The sequence below is a fragment of the Mastomys coucha genome, unplaced genomic scaffold (assembly GCF_008632895.1).
Source record: "Mastomys coucha isolate ucsf_1 unplaced genomic scaffold, UCSF_Mcou_1 pScaffold18, whole genome shotgun sequence".
Lineage (NCBI taxonomy): Eukaryota > Metazoa > Chordata > Mammalia > Rodentia > Muridae > Mastomys > Mastomys coucha.
In genome coordinates, this window is record NW_022196900.1 from 55,271,935 (window position 1) to 55,296,428 (window position 24,494).

At 40.5% G+C, this 24,494-nt stretch overlaps 1 protein-coding gene and 1 long non-coding RNA gene across 5 annotated transcripts in view; one reads left to right on the forward strand and one right to left on the reverse strand.

Annotated features, from left to right (window-relative positions):
* Positions 1-4,843, forward strand: part of Fggy (FGGY carbohydrate kinase domain containing) — a 373,036-nt gene extending 368,193 nt beyond the window's left edge. For all 4 annotated transcript variants that reach the window (XM_031377871.1, XM_031377870.1, XM_031377874.1 and 1 more), the window contains 2 exons: positions 1,186-1,247; positions 4,637-4,843. In XM_031377871.1, the coding sequence (XP_031233731.1) occupies positions 1,186-1,247; positions 4,637-4,718 (144 nt within the window). In that variant the 3' untranslated portion in view covers positions 4,719-4,843. The remainder of the gene's footprint in view (positions 1-1,185; positions 1,248-4,636) is intronic.
* Positions 4,844-7,611: 2,768 nt separating this feature from the next.
* Positions 7,612-8,258, reverse strand: LOC116096252. Its single transcript, XR_004120918.1, has 2 exons — positions 8,224-8,258; positions 7,612-7,853 (listed from the first exon to the last, which is right to left on the reverse strand). It is a non-coding gene; the product is annotated as an uncharacterized LOC116096252 (long non-coding RNA).
* Positions 8,259-24,494: the final 16,236 nt, after the last annotated feature.

Genomic DNA, 24,494 nt, shown 5'->3' on the forward strand with positions numbered 1-24,494 from the left:
GCATTTACCTCCCATCGCCCCCCCCCCACTAAGCACCTCCTCTTACCATCCCCCAGATCATTTGTCTCCTGCTAGTCCCTTTACCCTCCTCCCCTCCTCTGTATTTCCTTCCCTCTTTCTAAAGAGCCCCCTTTTGTGTTTCTCTGGTCAGATTATTTATATCCCGCTCTTCCTTTCTATTGCTCCCTAACTCCCTTATCCTGGCAACAGTTCAGTTTTCCTTTCCTGGTTTCTGTAATTTTTTTCTTTCTGAATTAGTATTTTAATGGCATACAAGGTGATTAATTCGAGCAGCAGTATAGAAAAGATAATGTTTCTTATAGTATAGCCTCATTTTCAGTCTTTGTTTTGCTATAAATTATTGTGTATTATTATTATTATTATTATTATTATTATTATTATTATTATTATTTTACCTATTCACTTTGCATCCCACTCAGTGCTCCCCTCCTGGTCACCTCTCCCACAATTCTTCCCCAATCTCCCCTCCCTTTCTCCTCTGAGCAGTAGAGCCACCCCTTGGTATCTCCCCATCCTGGCACATCAAGTTTCTGTGAGTCGAGGTCAGGTGCATCCTCTCCCACTGAGGCCAGTCAAGGCAGCCCAGATAGAAGAACAGATCCCATGTACAGGCAACAGCTTTTTGGATAGCCCCTTCCAGTTGTTCAGGACCCACATGAAGACCAAGCTATACATCTGCTACATAGGTACAGGAGGGCCTACATCTAGCCTGTGTATGTTCTTTGGCTGATGGTTCAGTTTCCGAGAGCCCTAAGGGTCCAGGTTAGTTGATTCTGTTGGGCTTCCTATGGAATTCCTATCCCCTTAGAAGCCAAAATACTTCCCCCAGTTCTTCCATAAGAGCCCCCAAGCTCTACCTACTGTTTGGCTGTGAGTGTCTGAATCTGTCTGAGTCAGCTGCTAGGTGGAACTTGTCAGAGGACAGCCATGCTAAAATCCTGCCTGCAAGCATAACAGAATATCATTAATATTATCAGGGATTGGCTCTTCACTCAGGTCTGAAGCTTTGGAGCAAGAGGCCTCCAGTGAGAGAGAACACAGGACGTTTGTCTTCCTGGGTCTTGGTTACCCCACTTACTATGACCTTTCCTGGTTCTATCCATTTCCTGTAAGGTCCATGATCTCCTTCTTTACCCAGCATTCTTTGTTGTTTCCATTTACCAGGAGGCAATGGCAAGAATGAGCAAAGTGGGGAAAGTCGTGTTCCCGGAACATGCTGATAAAAAGTAAGTCTATCCAAAGCTGCTAGAGACCGAGAGCACGGAAGGAGGGGCAGCTGCTGCCTTGGGATGGACCCTGGTGCTTCCTTCACTTAGACCAGCGGTTCCCAGCCTTTCTAATACTGTGGCCAGTTCCTTATGTCCTGGTGACCCCCAACCACGTTATTTCATTGCTACTTCTTAACTAAGTTTGCTACTGTTATGAATTGCATGTAGATATTTTGGGAGATGGTTTGCCAGAGGAATTGCAACCCACAGGTTGAGAACCACTGACTTAGAGGTTGAAAGAAATTCCTCCTAATGAGAGAACTTTGGTTTTTAAAGATCCAAAGCTAAGCTGGCCAGAGCTGGGGTCACATGCCAACTTCCAAATTCTATGTTTTCACCCTGAATCTTATGAAGAAATCTGTTTTTCTCCATGCTAATGTATAGGGATCTTTTATATTCACATCAAAGGACCAGCTGGCACTCTCCTACCCTTTGTACATTTCTTGGCACTGAAGGCTAGAAAATCCCTCATGCTTAAATGCTAATTCAACAAAAATATTTATTTATCTATTTAGTCCTTGCTATATTTAAAGCATAAACTGAGCTCTGGGAAGGGTGCAGAGAGCAATGAGACACTACCTGATTTATTCAGAGAGATGATTTTAAGTTAACATGAATAAATTCTTCCATAGAAATACCATCAGGTAACAACATAACCCAAAGAAGAAATAACTGGGACCATACACGGGGAAAAGAAAGCTTTTAGAAGAAAACCGTGTCTCAGCTGACGTTAAATTGTTTAAAAGACATTTCCAAACAGGCCAAGGTAGAGAAGAACATTCTTGGTAGAGGAAATAATATATGCAAAGGACCAGCCTTTATACTGAGATCACTACAATCAGAACATAAGGTGAGATGAGGAAGTGAGGCAGGCAGAAGTCAGCTCATAAAGCCTCTGGAGCCATACCAAAGAAGCCTGGGGTCAAAACTGAATTTTAAGCAGTGATGAGACCTGATCAAATGGACAGTTTGGAAAGTTCAGTCATACAGGATCAGTTCTTGAGATCTAAGGTTAGAAGTCAGGAGGCTCTATCGAGGGCTTTTGAAGCAGCCCACGTTAGCAATCGGGATCAGTATGAAATCACTTATAATAAGTCTGAAGATGAAGGAGCAAGCACCTGGGGTTAAGACCTAAAGAGAAGTCTTACCGTGTCACTGACTGTATTTGTCTCAAAGGTCCATATTTGAGAATTTGAAATGCTCACTAAAAGGACAGTGTAGACTCATTTCATTCTTTGTCTCCAAACGGAGTCAAGCTGTTAAAGCCCCTGCATGCGAACGCCTCTCTAACAACCTAGCTCAGAGGAGCAGGATGGGTAGGTATGGGAAACTCAACCCAGGAACACAGTGAGTGGGGAAGCTGGGGAGTGTCCGCTAGAGGGCGCCTGGACTATCCCGTTTGTTTGAAATGAGAAACTGCTCATTCCCCTTCATCTCTTTTGCGACCCTCTCAAGACTTTTCGAGTTCTTTCTCGGTAAAATCCATGTGCTTCCTTTGAAAAGACTGGTGTCTTGATGGCAGCTGGCAGGGTTTCCATGAAGCGGATGCACGGTGCTGTGCCGCCATCTGTAGGCCGCACAAAGATTGCAACCAGAAAGCAGAGCCTGTTTCCTCTGTCTCTTGGCTTCAAATCTCATTAACTTTATGTTTTCTTGGTCCTGAGCCACAGAAAATCAGTTGCTTGAGAGGAGGGGAATTTAGAAGATAACTCATCTGGCAGGCTGTATGTGAACTTAATGTCTAATTAAATAACTGTAGTTCAATAAGCAAATTTTTACAATGATTCAAATTATTCAACCTTGAAAGGGTGAAACTTAGGTTCCTGTTGAGGGCAAAAAGACATTTGCAAGAAAACAAATGGTAATCCAATGAATGGGGGAGTTTCAGTAGAGTTTTACCCTTAAAAACCTTGCTGTGTGACCAATGCTCCCTTTTAAGACTTTTGAAAAATCCATCTCATTCCACAGAAGAATTGCATGCAGTACCTTGTATTGTCATAGAATATCATTAGAAGCAGAAAAGTGTTTGCAAAACTCATTCTCAGACTGAGAATTGAATGCTCTGGAGTGGGGTTTAGCATCATCTCACAATCCTAAATTGAGTATAATAGTAGAATATGAATTATTTCATAGCAGTAACTCATACTTACATTATTTATTATGAATCAATCATTGTTCTCATGCTTTTCATATATTCGCTTAATCCTCACAAAGTTTCTGCAATATATCCTGTAACTGTTTCATGTGCAGGTGAGGAAACTTATGCACAGATGTGTTATGTAGGCCCGGGTTATGTCATTCAATTCCTGGCCTCAAATCCCCTTCTCAGCTGTGGTTTGGCCCCTTCACTGCTCCTACATTACTAGAATGCTTAAGGTTGAAATGTAGAACGAGCGCAAATCTCTGTACACTCCCAGAGTTTCTCATACTATTTTATTCCCCACCCCAATTCACAATCCTAGACATCCCTTATAAGGGCCATTGTCAGAACACTCCAGAGTCTACCAAATAATGTTGAATTGGATTCATCCAGCCCATCAAAGAGAGTAGGGACAGAGTTTTATTTTGTCCTTTTTTTTTTTTCCCAGAGCTGAGGACCGAACCCAGAGCTAAATCCTCAGCCCCCAGACTTTTAAAAGTTAAGATGCTCCATACTGCTCCTATCCTTTTGGCATGGTGATGCCTAAGCAAATCCAGTCTGAGTCACAGCCAAGAGTGGTTCTAACAAGTCTCACCTAAAGAGTCAGAAGGAGTCAGCAGGCTAGCAAGGTCACTACCAGACACCTGGGGGTGGAGCCAGGTACAGGGAGATGTTGGTCTCATTTCTACAGAGTTTACCCTAGATAAACCGTTGGATAAGCCAAACACCTGGATAAGGCTGTCTGCCAAAGTCACTGATATGTGGAAATCTCAAAGGGGATTAAAGTGCTCATTCTTATACCTGGCCAAGCTGTTGTTTTCACCTGCGGCGAGTCATGTATTTAAGCTTGGAATCAGAAAGGATCTGGACTAAGCCTGAGCCTTTCAGTATGTGCAGGGGAAACTCACAAGCCACTGCTTTCTAAGGATGAATCCCACCTCAGCTCCTCTTCAAGCTACGCCACTTCAAAATGTGCCTTGCTGATGAAACACCTACATCTCAAACATGTAACTTGCAGAACTGTATGTTATTTGCACACAATAGATAAGGAGCAAACGAACTCCTTGCTCAGGGGGCCTCACACACTCAAAACTTAGGTTTCAGTCTGAACATAATAGATACATTTCCATCCTTCTAAATAAGGGGGGAAGACACATGACAGCTTTGTTTTGTGAATGTTTAATATGTTCCCTTTTGTACCCCCCAGATATTATGACAAGAAATATCAAGTGTTTCTGAGAATGGTTGAGCACCAGAAAGAGTATTCAGCAATCATGAATGGAAACTGAACTTCCAGACTCTGTGCCATTCGCTGGGGCCCTCTGTGTGTTCATCTTATGCTTAGTGCCCCTTGGCTATAATTTTGGCTTTCCTGTCTTACTATCTAATAAAAACTTTGATAAGACAAACATAACTGGAGTCGCTTATGTCTGTGTCTGGATGCTGCAGTAATAGTTGGTGGTTTCTAGGGTGCTTTCCTGGTAGCAGCAGCTCTTATTGGATGCTGGGATCTCTTGCAAGACCAGACCTTGGAGAACCCTTCGGTCCTGTGGAGACTTGTTCATTCTTTCCATGTCAGCTATTAAATTAGGCTTTATCTTCTTTATGTGAAATAGCCTGATGCTTATTCTGTGTGCTTTATGGTATTAGCTTCTTCTAGACTTTAGGGTCAGATACCGCATTTAATTGCAAAAATCATCATTTTGCAACCATTATTAAAGATAAGGGTGGACAGGAGTCATCCATGGAGGAAATTTTGTTAAGTAACAGGATGTATACAGGGTCTTAAAACTGTCACTTCACAGATGAGTGATTACAAGGGATGGGGGAGAATGTTAACTATACAAAGATATAGAGCATCATATCATCTCTGTTGACTTCATGATTCCAGATGTGGTAGTCTGCCAAAGGAACAACATCACTCTGGCTGGGAACACATAGTCCAAATGTAGTGGTTAGGAAACCCCAGACAAACACATCCTGAATGTCTCCTTCCCAAGCCACTAGTGAATCCCCCAACCTGGACTTGGCCCATACAACCAGGAGATCAAGTTCTCCTAGCACCTCCCTACCAATCAACTCCTTCTCTCCAGGCCAAGTGTCAAGGGCCCAATACAGTGGTACTCACAGTCTTAGCTGCAGTCAGAATCCAGGAAACTCCATGCTGGGTCCATCTATCTCATCTGAAACCTTTTCGTTCTCCTCCTTCTCTTTCTCCCATTCCTCAATACTCTCCGCTTTATGGCACTCATCTGCACCCTCAAGTCCCTGCTCCCTTAAGATTACCTGTTTCTCCACTACCCCCATTGCTGAAAAAGGTGAACCCCACTCCCCCTTTCCTGCATTTCCTTGGCCCACTAAATTGGTACACCTGGCCAGTACACCTGGCAGCTCCAGGTCAGGGAAACACTCATAATTCACAAAACCTCTGCTCAGGTTACTGGAAAGGCTTTCCAACCTACAGCTTTATGCACTGCTCCTACTACAACCCCTATTTGGTCCCACTCTATTTTTCCAAATCATATACACTTTGACTTCTTCACTTTTAATTATGTTGACATCTGAATATGGGGGATGTCCCCATTGGGTCTTAAAAGTCCTTTGGGCCATCTGTACCATCCAATGACAGATCTTGGGAAAGCCATTCATACATCCGGACTCTTCCATACCACTCTGTTCCTCAGAGGAGATTGCTGCTACTACAACAACAACTTGAGGGTAAGAGGAAACGTTTATTAGTTGACCTGCTTTTTTGAGGACCTCTTAAAAGGAACTTGCCTCTTTTATCCCAGCTTCATTAGCTGGCTCAAGGCCCCTTTAATGAATTGGATCTGGCCATTTTGGGGAGCCCCGTATTATATTGCTCTATTACATCCTGTCCCTCTATTCCTTAACTGCCTTTCCTCTTTCCTAACCAAACAAATTTGACAAATAAGTAACCGAACTTGTAAACAGCTCTTCCTCGGGCATTACCAGCCTCTTACCACTAAAGATGACATCATCGTTTCCCCGTCTGGCCCAGGAACATCCTCCATCTGGGCTTGGGGACCATTCCTTAATGGCCTCTGGAAAGACCCCTGGCATCAACAAATGCCTGTCCATGAGCCAGGTGAAGCAATCCCCAGTCTAGGCTTTGAGGAACTTGCCAGCTCCTCAATCCAGAGCTTACTGGATCTGAACCTTCCTTCTGAGCCTCTTCCCTTTCCTCCTTCCTCCCCTGCCAGACCCACTTTCAATTCCGTTAGATTAATGACTCCCTTTTCCTTGATCTGCAACCCTAATCAGCAGGAAGCAATCGGAGAGAATGACATGGACTTACCCAATACCTAACGGCCCAATAGTAAAGCAAAAGGGTGGGAATGAGTGGCTCTAGCAGGCCAGAGCATGGCCAACACAGGCCCAAGCACAGTGAGCATGGCACTGTCAGGTTCTTCTTTTCACCCTGCTCGCCCTTGCTGAACTGTTAGATCACATTCCTAAAGCTTGCCACCAATGTCCCTTCTTAGGCCACTGATTCATTCCTAAGACTGATTGCCAAGGTCCAACAATAAAAATATCAAGGTCCAGGAATCAAAATTCATTATTTTGATTAACCTACTTAAACTATCCAATCAGAGCTTACCAACACAGCCTACCTCATTCCAACACAGACCTCTCTTTTTTCCCCTCTTAAAATTAACACTTGCAAAATTATTTGCTGTTGTTTCTACCCTATTCAGATTCAGTCACCTTGTCTCTTTGCCTTGCTTAATAAAGGATCTCTTTGCATGCAATGCCTGCTTGGAAACTGGTATTTGGGTATGGTCTGTACCTAATCTTGGATGCAGAGTGGGGGGGGGACACCCTTCAGTATGTGGGTCCCTTCAGTCATAGTGTTTATCACAGCAATAGAAAACACACTAGAGCAAATACTGATACCAGGAATGGGTGGGGTGTAAGGGAAGATTGTGCAAGCATTTGGAACTTTGGGCTGGAAAAGCCGCAGAGTCTATCCCGTGGGAGCTTGGAAGATAAAAAATATTGACAGCAATTCAGGCAATGGAGGCCTGGATAGTGAAGTTTCTGAGAGAAGCCAAGACTGTCAGGGCCATTTGTATGATTTCTATTGAATTAAGAATCTGTGGTTCTGGGCAGCTGGGGATGCTGAAGAATCAGCTGCAGTTAACAAAAGACCATACATACTACTTAAGGGAAGCATTTACTTTACTGGGCCAATAAGTGCTAGTCAGGCTGGAGCTGATAAATTGGCTGTGAATAAGGAGGGAGCAGCATCAGTAAACTGAAATCTTCTGAGACTATTTCCTCAGAGTCAGTACATAGGAGCTCCCATGCTGGTAACCAGACTTTGTCATGTGGCAGAGTCTTCTGTGTGGTAGTAGTTTGAAAGTCATGAAGGGGTCATGGGCTGAAGCTGAGGCTTGACACTGTAAGAGAGAGGAAAGCCAAGAAAGTATAACCTTAGGTGCAGAGAAAACCTTAGGCTTAGGTGGGTCATAGAGGGAGAGCGAGGCTTAGGTGGCTCATAGAGAGAGAGCGCGAGGCTTAGGTGGCTCATAGAGGGAGAGCGAGGCTCACCAAAACAGTGTTTCCTCCTCAGTCTCTGGTCTAGTTCCTACTTTAAGTTCCTGCTATGTCTTCCCTTCATGATACGTTGTGCTCAGAATTTATACGCCAAAACCAAAACCAAACCAAATCCTTTTCTCCCCAAGTTGCTAGTGGTCATCATGTTTTCCTCACAGCAAAAGAAAGCAAACTAAGACAGGAGTTTGAGGATTAAATAAGGTAAGTACATACAGCACGTAGCTCGATAGCCTAGGCCATGTCTCTCTTCTTGCAGGACCTAGACACAAGATTAGCAGTATTATACTCTTAAATTGAGAACACAGACCCTGAAGTAGTAGTCCTTGGTATCCAAGGTGTGGCCCAGGATGAAGGTGGGTGTGATTGTATTCCTAGCCATCTAGGGAGTCCCAGTCAAAACTTGGAATAAGGGACTGGTGAATATCCCAGACGAGGAATAAGATAGAGCACAAGATGTTAGGACCCAAATTAAACATGCTCTAGCTAGTAAAACTGATGAGCTCTGACTAAGGCACTGGGGCATGCCTAAGCCAGCCCACACAAAGCACTGTGGAGTGCAAGGACTGTCTGTGGTTAGGAAAGGCAGGAACACAAGAATGTGGTCTTTCCTGTTTATTCTCCTCAGTCCTTACTACCACATCTTGAGGTTCACAGCATTATCCTCACTGTCTAGTTGAGAAGATGTTGGTCAGAAAACATAAAACCAAACCAAACCAAACCAAACCAATTAACCAATCAATCAACCAACCAACAACAACAACAAACAAAAGAGCATTGCAGTCACTTAGGTAGTGTGGAGATAGGATCTAACCTCATGTCTGTCCAGTTGCAAAGCCTTGGAGGGAACCCCGTTGTACCAACAAAGGAATAATCCTTCTCTGACTGACCATCCTAAATGTACAGACCTGACCTTGGCTTCCTACTGCTTTGTAGGGAACGGAAAATACAGCAGAGACAAGGAATACAACATGCCTAGGATTCCTTTGGCATCTTAAAATCAAGGAGGAACCTAGTAGAAGATAGTGGGCTCTCAGCCATGGAGAAGTTAGCCCGAAAGGGGGCTGCCTGTGGATCTTTCTACTACAAACCTGGTCCCCAGGTGGGCAAGAATCTAGCAAGTTGCCTGTTGCACTGTGTTGAAAACTCCTTAGACAACACTTGCAAAGTATTAGCGTTCTGTTAACAGTGTTTCTACATGATTCTTCTGTACCCCTTGCTTAAGACAATCCCCAAGGAAATCACTGTGGTCCCTATTGTGAGACAATAACTTGGGAAAATGTAAATGTTCGTAAACCTTTATTTGTAACCATGTATAGATAAATAATAAAAATGTAATTATTCTTGACTAGTAGAAAGCCTATTTTACTGAATACATATGTTTACCTTTTATGAATTAATAATTTTATGAATTAAGAATTATAGTGTAGCCACAGTGGTTCCTAGGACTTTTGTTTTGTTGCCTAATCCAAATCCAGCTTTGCTGAACAAATTATTTTCCAAAGGAATACACTATACTTCTTTACTTTAGACTATAAATACTCACTATATATAAACAACTTAATGTGGCATTCAAAAAGAAACAAAACCAAAAATCAAAAATAAGAAAACTGAGGCCAGAGAAGGGTGGGGAAGCAAAGGTGAGGATGGTAGAGTAGTGTCTCTCCCTGCGGAGGCACATAACCCAGTACTGTTCAGCTGGGGTCCACATGAGGCCCTAGAAGGTACACTACTCTCAGAGAGAGATATCCTACTACAGAACAAAATTTAGCAGAATAAAACATCTCTAGAGTCTCTGAAATTGAGGTCAAACTAAATATGCATTAACATAAGTTACTTTAAGCAATCGTCAAAATTTTTTAATTCTTGGTTGCTGAATGTTATAAAACCTTTATCTCATGTTTAGTGACTTTTAACTTTTAAAGTTTATTTATTGTAAACATGTACACCTCAGTGTGTTTGTGCATGCACATATGCACACAAAACACACACACACACATACACACTCACACACACTCCTGAATGACCATAATATCTTTTTGGGTTTTTTGGTTTTTTTCTTTCTGGCTTGAACACAGAAAGCATATGAACACAGAAAGCATATCCAGAGATACTATCCCTTGCACAATATCAACTGAGACACACTTGTACCCTACTCCAGAAATATCCAGGTCTGCAGAAAAAATAATTTTAGAATTCAAGACATACTCACAGATCACTACAATGAAAGAATTTAAAATGAAGGACATTATCACTAAAGAGGAGACTAATGACTGGGCAGAGCTATGTAATATAATCACTTAAGATAGGATCTGTTGGATGACAGAGGAGCCTTTGTGCTCTCCAGTGTCTCATAAACAACCTTGACTGGTACTGACAGCAGGAGGGGGGAGTCATCAATATACAAAGGTTTTGTTTATTCCTTCTGTGATCTCTACAGAAGAACTTCTGAATATTAGAAAATTCTATTACATTTGTAACCCTAAAGTCATTTAAATAAAAATGCAGACTCCTGTTAATAAATTCAGGAATCTCTCTTTAGTGCTGTCACCCATTAATTTTGTGACCAAAAAATATCCTTTTATGCCCAGAAAACTATTTGAAATAGCTTATCTTCTGTGTACAAATGCTTCTAAAAACCTGATTTGTATTTGTTTTAAGTCTTGCTCTAAGCTGGGCAGTGGTGGAACATGCCTTTAATCCCAGCACTTGGAAGGCAGAGGCAGGTGGATTTCTGAGTTCCAGGCCAGCCTGGTCTACATAGTGAGTTCCAGGACAGCCAGGGCTATACAGAGAAACCCTGTCTCAAAAAAACAAAAACAAAAACAAAAACAACCAACCAACCAAACAAAAAAGTCTTGCTATAAACCTAGATTTGAAATTTTCCCCATTAAAAATCAAAAATGTCTCCCTACTGAAATCCAAAATGTTTTGTTTGTTAATGTCTATTACATGACACAACCATGACATTCCTATAGGACACCTTTTCATTGTGTTTATGGTACTCCTCCATGCTTTACAATGAGTTTGCTAATGACTCCGTCTTCTGTATTCCCCTTGTTAGCTAAGAAATACCCAAGTGATCCCTTTGGGCATTCCTCGGTTGATTGAAGGACTGTGCTTTTTCTACTTGCCTGAGGAAGTAAGTCAAGAAGGCCTTGAGCCAGAGAGCCATGAGTCCTACCTTCAGTCTCTGAGTTGTATTTACAAAGTGAAAGAAGAGAAAAACTACGTTATAGTTAATATGAAGGTTTGGCAGATAGAGGTGCAAAGTACCAGGTGCCTGGTTAAAGCTTAACACTGAGGACAGGAAACAGCAGTTTTCATCTTAGAAGTGTAGCTTGAATACATGTTGCACACCTTTATATTGGTTTCTATGGGTCTAAAGTCACATGTTACATCAAAAACAAATTTTGATTGGGCTCTTATGTATCAAGGGTGCTGGAGTAGTCCCTGACAGTGGATCATGGGACTGGCAATTTCAGGTTCAGGAGAGGGGGCGCATGTAAAAAATAGACCAGGAACTGCAGAGCTCCACACTAAGTGCCTACTGAGCATTACAGCCCAGTTGATGGGAGCTACAAGCAACCCAGTCACCAGAAAGGCATGTTAATTGGGAACTGCTCATGCAGAAACCATAAAGGCTGAGACAGGCCAACCCTGCCCTGTTGAGCTCTGTAAAACTGCAAGCAAGGAGTCTTTTCATCCCCCAATGCAGTTCCACCCAATGCCAGAGGTAACTCAAGCCAAGGCAGACACCATAGTCGCTCTGTTACTGTGCCTGGAACACCTGGGGCCTCGGCAGATCATACCTTCTCCCCTAAAATACTAACACATTTCCCTAATCTGGCTTGCCTTTTTGAAATTGCCACACCAATTTCAAATATTCTTACACCAGAACAAAAAGTCCCTTCATGTGGCTCATGTACATGGTACCAAATCCACCTTTCATTCTCCAGTAGGCATCCCTGAACTCAGGCCTCCTAGACCTGCTCTTTCACCTCCTGTCCAACTACTTCTTTCAGATTTGACTTTGGAGCCAGCTCTCTGGGTAGAACTTGATTCCTTCAACCACAGGTTGAATTCTCCTACCTGCTAGTCTGACTTATAACTCACTCCACTCACATAACCCCCTGTCTCAAGGAAAGTCATGTGAAAGGCTTGTCTTCTTTAACTCAATATGTGGTGTGGAAATATCTGACTCACCCTCCAATCTCCTTGAGGCAACCACACTTTGGGAAAGGCTACTTAGATGGAATCCTGATTCTTTACCCAGTTCTCTTTCTATGGTCGTTCCAATTCTGTTTCTCTTTAATCAACAAGTTTGCATTATCCCAAGCAGACTTCTCAATGAATACAAGGGCCCACAGGCATGATTTTTGACTAGAAATATCTATTGTGGTACAATCACTCCAGCGTGACACTGATGTGACGTGTGCACTGGATTCTGGTCCCTCTGCTTCACTCTTGTTCTTCCATGTGACTGAGGAGGAGTTTAATGATTACAGAACCTGGACCAAGTCTTTGATTGTCAGTATGAGTAGCTACAGAGCTCTCTTCTCCTACACCATAACCAGAGATGTATCAGTCAAGGATTCTCCCTCAAGGCTAAGTGTCAGAATGAGGGTGACTCTGAACCCAGCTCCCATCAAGCCAAAATGAACATAGAGCCTTAATAAGAAAGACATAACTTCTGTTGCCGAAATTGCTGAGGTTTTAGGTTTATCTCTTACTTTATCAGCACCTTCCACCCTATCCAAACTGGTCTGCTTTATAACTGGCATACCTCAGATGACTACAGATATCCTGACTCAAATCAGGGCTAAACTTGCCAGAAGCAGAACAGCTGGTTCTATCCTGGTTGTGGCAAGTCATCCAGGTAAGTTGAAATCTTCTGGCTCTGACCTGAATCAACTCCATGCCACTTTATCCCTGTGGTTTCATTTTGAGACCTCAATACCGTGAGAGTCTGCTAGCTCCTCCCAACCAGCCTCTCAGGAGGTAATTCTTAAGGAATACTTCTAAAGCATTGGCTGGGCTGTCCCCACAGATCCCTGTGGAGAACATATGCCACAAGTATTCACATGCATCTTTTCAGGCCTACCCTTCTTACAGCAGACATGTCATACACTTCCTGGTGTTTGTGCCAGGAACATGTATTTAGCTTTGGCATCACCTGCCCTTTTAGTAGAGAGATTTATCAGGAAATTCTAGGATGGTATAAAATCTAGAGTAAATAACTGTACATACAATGATGACTTTGTTCCAAAGATGACTTAATTGTTGAGGAAGTGGTTGAAAATCTTTCATGGCTGGCTGTAATTCTGGAATGAAGGCCTCTCTTCCCAGGTTACTGTCCCTGTAATTCTTTTACATTTTATATTCTTATACAAAAATTTAGATGAGTATTCTAAAAAATCGTTTCTCATACCATATTTAAAATGCAACTTTTGTTTCTGAATCTGTGTACCAATATGAACAATACTTATAAAAGTAACTAATATTGAGTAAGTGCCTTGTGGGCAAGCTTTGTTCTAAACCAATTTCCCATTTTATCTTTACTACAAACCTAAACTATGATAATTATTGCCATCCCTTTAATAGTAGAAGATAATTAAGCATAGAGAACTTAAATAACTCAAGATCGCAAGAAATGTCTTGCCAAAGTTCTCAATCATAATTTTGTATTGATTAACAATATCAATAAATAATGTGGTGGTTTAAATAGGAATGGCCCCATAGGCTCATATATTTGAATGATTAGTCATTAGGAAGTGGCACTACTTGACAGTTAGCAGGAGGTATAGCCTTGTTTAAGGAAGTATGTCACTGGGACTGGGCTTTGGGGCTTCAAATGCTCAAGCCAGGCTCAGGGTCGCTCTCTCCTGCTGCCTGCAGATCCGGATGTAGAACTCTCATGCATGCCCTTGCTGCCATATTTCTCACCATGAGGATAATAGAGTAAAACTGTCAGCAACTCTAAGCAAGACCCAATTCAATGCTTTCCTTAATAAGAGTTGTCATGGTCATGGTGTCTCTTCATGACAACAGAATATTGACTAAGATGAATAATAACCACCTTTCTGGAATGTAAATTGCACATAAAACTTTCATCATCTCAGTCTGTCCTAAGAGCCATGAGAGTAAACAACACCCTCTTGTCTGCAGGCGAGGAAACCAGGATTCCAAGGCATTCAATAATTTGTTCAAAGTCAGATGATTATAAGTGGCACTACATGACCTCATCTAAATGTCAAATGTTATTTTAGAGTGAAATGCAGCTGATTATTTTAAGTTAGTGATAGGCAACAAAGGATGTCACTTTTGTACTACATTATGGTGATATCTGCTATCCTGTCACTAGGAGAGAGGAGAACCAAGGCCTTATGAATTAGAAAAGAGAACACAGATGCACAGAGCATAGGAGCACCTCCTCTCACTCATCGATAAAACTTAGAAAGTGAGGAATTACCACCAGAAGGAGTTATGTTCTTTACTCTAATCTCTAGAAACACACTGTACTTGCTGAGCAAATACAATGGTTATTGTACTGGTTAGCAAATATCCCAGAAAAGGCCATTTGGTAAAAATGATTGGCTTTGTGTACCATAAGGTCTCTGCCCCTGCTGTTATGCCATCATTACAAGGAAGCAGTCACAAACCATATTTGAATGATGGGGCCAGGCTACTCTTTTTAAAGCTATGAAGAGACACTATAAGGTCTCTGCTACTGCTGTTTTACACTGCCATGCCATTGTCACAAAGAAGTAGTCACAGACCATATGTGATTGGGAGCTGTGCCCATTAATGCCAGGAAGAGACAATCGCTTTTCCTTTAATATCTCCACTACTACTGGTTGAAGCACATTCCTTGAATCATATTCCACATGTCTGCCTATCAACACATGTACTTATTGGGTCTTCTTCAAGAAATCTTAACTTACACTGAATCCCAATTTCAGTCTCAGCAAAGCCCTGACACAGAACAACAACAATGAGGACAACAACAGCAAGCAACAAACCCACCTTACATTATTCATACACTAAATAACTAGTGACTTGGAATTATGTCAGTGAGAATGACCTTTCACTTATTTTACATATATTAAGTCCCCAATTCTCAATTTTATTTCTCTTACAGCTAAGAAAACTGAGGCTTATGAAATATCTTAGTGATACTGTTCATAAAAGGCAGAGCAAAAGTCTAACATGCACCCAACTTCTAGAACCCTGCTATATAAAACAGGCATTGCTGCTTTACGAAAAGAAGTGTAGTAGTGCCCAACACAGATCACATCTGCTGGTGGAGTTGTAGTTCAGTGGGAAGACAGCTCTGACCTTTCATTTTACCATGATTTTACTTTTACAGAGAGTTTTAAATAGTATAAACTATTCTCACAGATCTGTTCCCTCATTTTGCTTCTCCCAAAGTTGACATCTCTCATAACCATACATTTATCAGTACTAATAAACTAGCACTGGCACAACATTGCCATTCAAACCACACATGCAAAGAATTTTCCAAAGTTTTGTTGTTCTAGCATCCAGTCCAAAAATGTCATGTTGAACTTCTCCTTATTGTTCTGCAATCTGTGACAATCTCTTAGATGTCCTTTGTTCTCTGTGAACCTTAAACTTTTGAAAATTATTGACCAGGTATTTTATAAAAAGCACCTAAGTTTTGTTATGTCTAATATGTTTCCATAATTACATTGATGGTTTCTATGCTAACACTAAGAGAGAGAAGTTCCATTGTCATCATATCTTGGGTGGAACAAATGCTGTTCATGCAAGACATTGCTGCTGATGTTAAAGGTGGCCATTCAAACAGTGTGGTATCTGGTAGAGTTCTCTGCACAAAGTTACTCTTTTGCCATTTTAATATTTTGTTAATTAGAACTGAGTACTAAATCCAGACCACACAGAAGGTAATTAAGTGGTACTCCCTGGAGGAAGGAGTAATTACACCGAATTCTACAAGAAATCACTGTGATTTCAATGAAATCAAATGTCTATTATTTATATTATAATTCTGTACTGTCATTATGTATTTGCCCTTTGAACTGTTTCAAGTTTTGCCATTGGGGACTTTTATATATTGGCTATTGTGTCTTGTTCATGCATATTCTTTTTATATTGCTTGCTTGACTGACTGATTGATAAATGTTGAGAGCTCAGGTTTAGCTCTACATACTCCAACTGGCCTTTCCCTTTGAATCATACCCTCCAACAAAGCATTATAAGTGGAAATCACCGTGTCTCTATTTTTAGAGATCTGTGCTTTCTGTTATTACAAGATGCTACAAGCTCATCTCTACTTGCCTGCGACAGACCTAGAGTCAATCATTTCTGCAAATAACCTGGTATACTCACTGACACATGGTAGTTGAAATCAAGACCTAGATGCCAAGGAGTTTTTAGGTCCTCTCAGGAAAGCAAATAGAAAATATATATGTGCTAATATACATGTGTCATATAAGTATGGCAATATTAAATGAATAAATAAAGAAAAAAATACTTTAATGGGTTTTCTTAAGGAAAACAACACAAATCTTTAAGTTAATATCTAATATAGACAGATATAACAGTTACATCAAAGTTGTCTTTGATACAGAAGGACCACTAATGATAAAATCTACTAAGCTGTTGGGAATTATTCAGAGGAATGTGCAGAGAGGCACCCTTTCTAATGGAAGGAAGGTCACTCAAGAAGCACTATAAGAGAGGAGAAAATTCATTGCAAAGAAGCAAACACAAGCACATGCTTGAAAACCAGGAACAAAATCCAGACTGTCATGATACAGATGGATAGCACTGAAGAGATTTCAATTCAGTAGAAGGGAACATTCTCCTTCACATAGAAAGTAGGGCTCATGTGAAATGAGGTTTTCCTACCCCATCAGGATCCCTCACTACCTCCACCAAGAAATATTTCTCATCTAATATATATTTCTAGGAAATAATACAGCATCCTGCCTCACTCTGGAGCATACTAGCAATTTTCTTAACAGTCTTTGTGTCCCATTAAGGTCATATCTATAAAGAAGACTCATTTAATATAGTTTACTACCTATGTTGTAAAATGTGCTATCATTTAGTTGCATTATTTTCTCAGCCCTTGGATGATCTATCTATCTATCTATCTATCTATCTATCTATCTATCTATCTATCTATCTATATCTATATCTATATCTATCTATCTATCTATCTAGCTATCTATCTATCTATCTATCTATCTATATATATATATATATATATATACATACAATCCTTACAGACTCTAGTTTCTCCTAAACACTGAAAAACATTGCCCTCTTTTTCACACTTGCAAAAGGACTGTTGGTCACATTTTATATTCTAGTATTTTTATTAATTGTATGTTCTTGATAAAATAATTTTCAAGAAAAAAAATCAGCAGGATGGCTGCTGAGAGAGAGATTTGTTTCACTGAGGACTTGAGGTAATGGTGGGGATATGGTAGAGGCATTGCAGAGCACAGAGATACATAATAGCCTAGTAAATAAAAGACCATCCTTTCTCTCAAGATCAACCATGAACTAGGAACTAGGAACTTGTCAGTTAAAGACCCAGAAAATATCTACATCATAGACACTGGAGGGACCATCTTCTGCAGAACTCTATAGCTCTTGCAGGCCCTGGGATCAGTGTGAAGAGTTTTCAGGGTAGCTCATCATGGTATTACTCTGGAGAAAAGCACAGCTCACGTTTTGTGTGTTTTTACTAAGCCTCTTTTATTGAATCCTCTCCTACCATCCACAGCCCCAGGAATCACCTGGTGCTTGCAGATGTCCACAGAAATTAATCACACAGCTTTACCAGTGCTCCAAGTCCTCAAAAGTAGTCCTGTGACATCTCTACCCATCTTTGAACCTATGTACCTTCAGTCCAGGAATCAGTGAGCCCTCAGAAGCTCAGTCCACAGAAGCCCGGGGAAGCAGTTAACTACAACTTACCCTTACGTCTCAATCTACTCAGGCCCTGAAGAAGGAAACCTTCCTTTCTATAGACTATTCTTGGAAGATATACCAAAGCTTTGAAAAGAACTCCCCTAGTAAGTTAGCCCTGTGAAATCAACTATTGCATTAGTTAATCTTCATTGTCAACTTTGTATTGAGAGCTCACTAGAAGATATGTAAAGTTTACCACTGGGCACATACAGGCATTTTCAGAAATGTGATCAAGAGGGCTCTGACCTAATAAATTGTTCAATTACTTACAGATTCAAAAACTGAAAAGACTCTTTGGGCATTGATGGAACTGTGATAGGGCCTAGTTTGAGGAACTGGGTTTCTAGGGCATGACTTTGATGTACCTATCACTTTCTGTCAACCATAAAATGAATAGCACTCTTCCACCAAGTCCTTCCCCGATGATATTAGACCTAAACATTAGGATTACAAGTGTGCACCCAATGTCTAGCTTTGGGCAGAGAAACACAGAGACAGAAACCTAGCAATAAGACATTTGAAATTGTGACCTAGATTCTGTCTTTCCTTCTTTCTTGTTTCTTGGATATTTGTCAGAGCAGGTAAAGACTTACATCTGTGCAGCCCTTAGATAGTAAAAGATACCCCATTCTACTACTGAGCATGCTCACCCACTTCATCACATCAGGGTGGTCCCACCTCACATACACAGCCTGTGGTAAGTGATGAGTGTTCCACAGCTGCTGCCAGTTGTAGTGACTCCTGAGCATTCAGTGAGCTTGCTTCACCAAAAAAAAGCACTATATCCTATCTGGTAGTGTAATTTCCAAACTCCTGTAGACTAGGCTATTGAAACATCTATAAATATCATAGACATTCATTGTTAGAACTTGCTATTTAAAAGTAGCAGTACTCCATGTCCAGACAGCTCTCTTGAGCATAAGATGGAGGATTCCTTTTTCTTAGCAGGACTTCCTCTTTTCTGTCTGATCTGGGGAGCCCAACTCCTATATCCTCTACCTGCAGAATGTCACATAGCCTTGGCAAGATTACAGGTTCAGCGTCCTCTCTTCTAATAAGTACCTGTCCAGTGAGCATCTGGAACTCCATGCAAATGAAGCACTCTTATGTACTCTAAGCTCTAGCCAATGATACTTACCAAACCTGGAAATTCCTACCTTCTTCCCAAAAAACATATAGCCCTTGATTCACCTTGACTAAAGTTGAGCAGCCTCTCTGAAGCTGATGCTGGAAGTGTCATTTCTATAGTACTCACTGGCCAGGGTATATGGATATACCCTGGTCTTTGACTCTGATCCCTTTGTCTTCATGGGCCAGTGGCCAACAGTTCCCAGGGGGAAGGCAGGACAACACTTCATGGTCATCAAAGTGTCCCCTGGAAAGTCAGACATGATGAGCACTCCTGTAATCCTACTGACCAGAAGACTGAAGCAAAAAGAAAGTTTGGTGTATCTGGGCTATGTAGCAAGACCTTATTTATTAATTTATAAAAAGCTCAGTTGGAATAAAAGTCAATGTTGTATCATATCTAACCAATAAGTTAGGGCATGTCACTAACTGCAAATATTTTACTGAGAAAGCTGTCCTATAAAATGGATATAGACAGATGATCAACCTAATGCACAAATACTAACGTAGAGACAGGGAAGCATAAAGGAACTGGGCCAATAGGACAACTGCAAATGAACACAAAATTCTTCAACAGTCAGAGCACTCCAGATTAGCAAGAGACTCTGCCTCAGTAAACTAGAGAGTAATCGAGGCAGACACCCAACTTAACTTTAGACCAGTACACACACACACACACACACACACACACACACACACACGCGCATACACATGCACACACACACAAGTCTCATACAGATGCAGATACTCACAGACAACCATTGGACTGAGCTCAGGGACCCCAATGGAAGAGCTAGGGGAAAGAATAAAGGAGCTAAAAGGGGATTGCAATCCCTTAAGAAGAACAATATCAACTAACTGGATCACCCAGAGCTCCCAGAGACTAAACCACCAACCAAAGAATATATATGGAGGGAGCAATGACTCCAGCTACACATGTAGCAGAGGATGGCCTTATCTGATATTAATGGGAGGGGAGGGAGACTTGATGCCCCAGCATAGGGGGATGCTAGAGGAGTGAGGCAGAAGTGGGTGAATGGATGGAGGAATACCCTCATAGAGGGAAAGAGGAAGAGGGAAAGAGGGGATGGGAAGGGGGGCTTGTGGAGGGGTAACCAGGAAGGGGGATATGATTTGAAATGTAAATGCATAAAATGATTAGTAATAATAATAAATGTCTCTGCCTTCAAAGTGCTACAATTATAGGGATGTCATCATTCTTGACCCTATAGTTTTTATAGGACTAGTGGTACTAATGAGGCCAAAGAGCTCTTTATCTCAGATGATAAAACTAAATAAATAGCACTTTTATAAACTGAGCGTTTACTCATTACTATTACAAGGATTAATTACTATTTATCCTTGTAATAAATAGTGCTATAAATTTGGTTCTGTAAAAGAAAAATTAATTATTTGCACTGGGTATATGTGTACATTAGTATACAGCTATTTGCCTTTGACTTATACACATAAAATATGAGAGCAATCAGATAATAAGAATACTTGTCACATGCAAACATTTTCACAGAAGGCTTTTAGGATATCCTTTTCTTAACCATGGAAGCTACTCTCCACAGGGTATTTTATATTAAAGATCCTGAGATTAAGTTATGGATTATATTGCATTAAATATAGTAAATGGTTTTTCAACTCCCTTGTCAATGCTAATTGATTGAGAGTGGTTTCTGGGAGCACTTAGTTGAAAAAGATTGTGAGATAATTTACTTTTCTTGTGGCTGTGATAAGACCTGGGCTAGTCAGTAAAGGGGTTTCTAGAGATGATTCCTGAGGCCTATGCTGAATAAAATAAGAAAATCAGTGGAAAATGAGTTCCCTCTGTCTCTGGCTTGCTGCTGGAGTCAGTGAGGCCAGTTGCCTCATATGCATGCCATGACCATGGCTACTCTGCTTTTATTGCAATGGTGGACTGTTTCTCTTAAACTGTGAGCCAGCATAAACCTTTCAGTCCTTACATTGCTTTTGCAAGGTATTTGTTACAGCAACTGGAAAAGTAACAAATATACATATCTAACCATTTCTGAAATGACTAATAATTTTCAAATAATATTCCATCAAAAAGGAATATATTAAGTCTTTTAAACACACACACACACACACACACACACACACACCAGCACACCATTCAAGTATAATTATGGTTAAGCAGTTGGACTTAGTGAAATGAGCCTCAAATGTCAGCTACTTCATAGGTTATGGTAGGGGCATCACAAGTTTTAGTCCTGCTTGAGCTATACAGAGTCAGTTCAAAGCCACCCTGGACAATTAAATGAAACTGTATCTCAAAATAAAAGGTGGTAGTGGTGGTGGGGGAGGCTGGGATACAGCTCCGTGGTAAAGTACACTCATTCAGTCACTGGTTTAATCTTAGCACCACTAACAAATGACTCAAGTTCACAGGGTGCTGTCCTTTGTCTTGAGAATGTCCCTCAAAGACACGTGTCTATCTTGGTTCTACTGAGAGTTAGAATATTTAAGAGATGGGGCTCCTAGGCAGAGTTTATGCCCTAGGGGTGTGCTCTTCTGTGATCATTCTGGTCCGTTCCACCTCCTCCAATAAAATCCTTCCATGAAGTAGAGAAGCTGGGCTCTACCATGCATTGCTGAATCACCACAGGTCTCAAAAACCATAGCCAGTGAATCATAGGCTGAAACCTACAAGACTGAAGCAAAGCAAACCTTAATCTTCATGAGTTGATCATTTCATGTATCTGTTTCAGTAAAGGAAATCTAGAACAATGGATAGCCATAAAATCCTGATGTTGGCCCTGAAATTGCTGCTCTTAGATAATTTGCCCAGCTTCCTTTGTGAGAATATTCTAGATGTGACATGGGTCAGGAGAGGCCCTCTTCTCAAGTTCTTTTTATCAATAAAGCCTTCTTTTCTCCCCTTTGCTGCAAGTATTTTTCCAGGACACTAGAGGTGAATTGAGATCTTTTGTGCATAAATTGTTCTTATAATCAAACGTAAAATAACCACAGGTTAGGGGAGAATATAAGAAGAAAAAGACTTATAAAATGCAATATTTTATCCCTGTCACTGCTTCAAATTGCATCCTGCTTTGATTTTTAAGGTGTCAATTATTCTGTTATTACAAACTTAAACAATGAAATAAAGGAGAACAGACCAAAAATTAATAATGAAGTTTAAATTACTTTCAATTTTTGACATGATCAGCTTGATTACTTTTTATGTTCACTCAAGAGTTTTGTATTTCAGAGGGAACTTTTCTTGAGATTGTTCATATGTCCCAGATGTGACCTACTTTCATTCTGGAAAATGAATATTGAGTGTGCCACCAGAAAGTCAAGCAGGCATGGCTATTCAGGAGCTATTTATATGACATGCTTATGGGAACCAAATATGCAAACCCAGCTGGCCACTGAAACCTTAACTGAGTTTGTACTATGTACTGAGTGATATTTAAGGCCACCAAGTTGCAATAACAAAAACCAAGTGCTGATGTTTAAGTAGTTCTTGAACTAGTTTAAAAGACAATAAAACAGCCACAAGGTAAAACAAATCCAAAAATAAAACCAGAGCAAACTGTGAACAATATAAGAAGCTAAAGAAGGCAGAGAAGTACTCTATCGGTTCAATGTAGGCATTTGTTTTGTCCAATGACAGTTCAGGAAAGGTTCCCAGAAATGGTACAATTAGAGCAAGCTACAGTTTAATTACAATATCAAATTAATTTAATTACAGTGTTGGCTATTGGTTTGTCATACTTAAAGAAATTGAGGACAGCATAAAGTAGAGATACCTGCACTTCTGAATTTACTGAGGCACAATTCACAATAGCCAAGTAACGGAGTCAGCCAAGATACCTATCAACAGAAGAATGGATAAAGAAAGTGACATGTGAGTACATGATGGAGTACAATTATTAATCCATTGAGAGAGAGATGGACCTGGAGATCATCATGTCAAGTGGAATGGTTAGATTCATAATGATAGGTGTTGGTTATTTTATTTCATCTGTGGAATAAAAGCATAAAGACATGAAGAGGTTCATTGGTAGGAGATTGATGACTATGTTCAAAGCACTTCATATTCATGCACAAAAATGTTGTAACAAAGCACTTTGTGTGTGTGTATGACACACGTGCACGTGCATGCACACACACATGCATACACAGAAATAGTCTTTTTTAATGCTTAAATTAAATGGAAAGTCTTTTCAATTCAGTCATTACCTATTTATGGACAAATGTTCTACTTGTATCAATGAAGAATAAAGATAATGTGTGAAAAGTTTGGACATTAAATAAATACAGTTAAAACCTGTTATCTGTTTTTTAAAATATAATTTTCCCATGATATTATTTTATCCATTTGCTTATTTTAAAGTGAGCAGTCTTGTAGTATATGTTGCATTCATGATACTTTGTATCCATTGCCATTATCTAATTCTAGATATCTAATTCTATAGTTCTGATGGCTACTTTTGGTTGTCAACTTGACTACATCTGGAATTAACTAAAACCCAAGCAGGTGGGCACATCTGTGAGGAGTTTTTCTTGGTTTGATTTCTTTGAGGTGGAAGACACCCTACATCTTTTCATACCAGAAAGGACATGGAAGAAGTGGGCTTTTGCTTGTTTGTCTGCTTCTCTCATTCTCACTGGAAGCTCATCTATCCTGAAGCTTTCCTTTTGTAGTGTTAGAACCCACTTCATTGGCATTCTGATGTAGACTATAAACTGGCAGCTCTCTAAGACAACCCTGGAGCTACATCACCAGCTTCAGACTGCTGACACATCCAGTCTTGTGTACAGAAAAACTACAGGACCTTTGGCCTTTCTTTTGGAAGATAGTGATTATTGGACAATGTGGACCAAAGCCTGTAAGCTGTGTGCACGAACACACACACACACACATACACACACACACACACACACACACACATGCATGCATCTATGTATCTTTCTATGTATCTATCACATATGTATCTTTCTATATCTATCTCTCTATATAAGTTATGCCCATTAAAAAACTATCACTGCCTTCTTCATCCCTTCCCCTAGGACCTGGAAACTACTAAATTCCTTTATGCCTATTTTGTACATTTGACACAAATTTACCACATAATAATTAATGTGATGCTTTCAAAATTTATCCATGTGGAGATATGATATAATACTTCATTATTATGCTTGTGTTTACCATATTTTAGCCTTCATTTGATGGGAATTAGATTGCTTCCACATTCCCCAACTCTGAATAGCACAGACTGTTAATAGAATATTCACAGAAAGTTTCTTTCCAAACAGCTGGTTTTGATTCTCATATGAACATACATACACTCCTACAAGTGGAATTGCTGACTTCTAGGTTAATTCTGTTTAACCTTCTAAGGAGCCACAAGCTG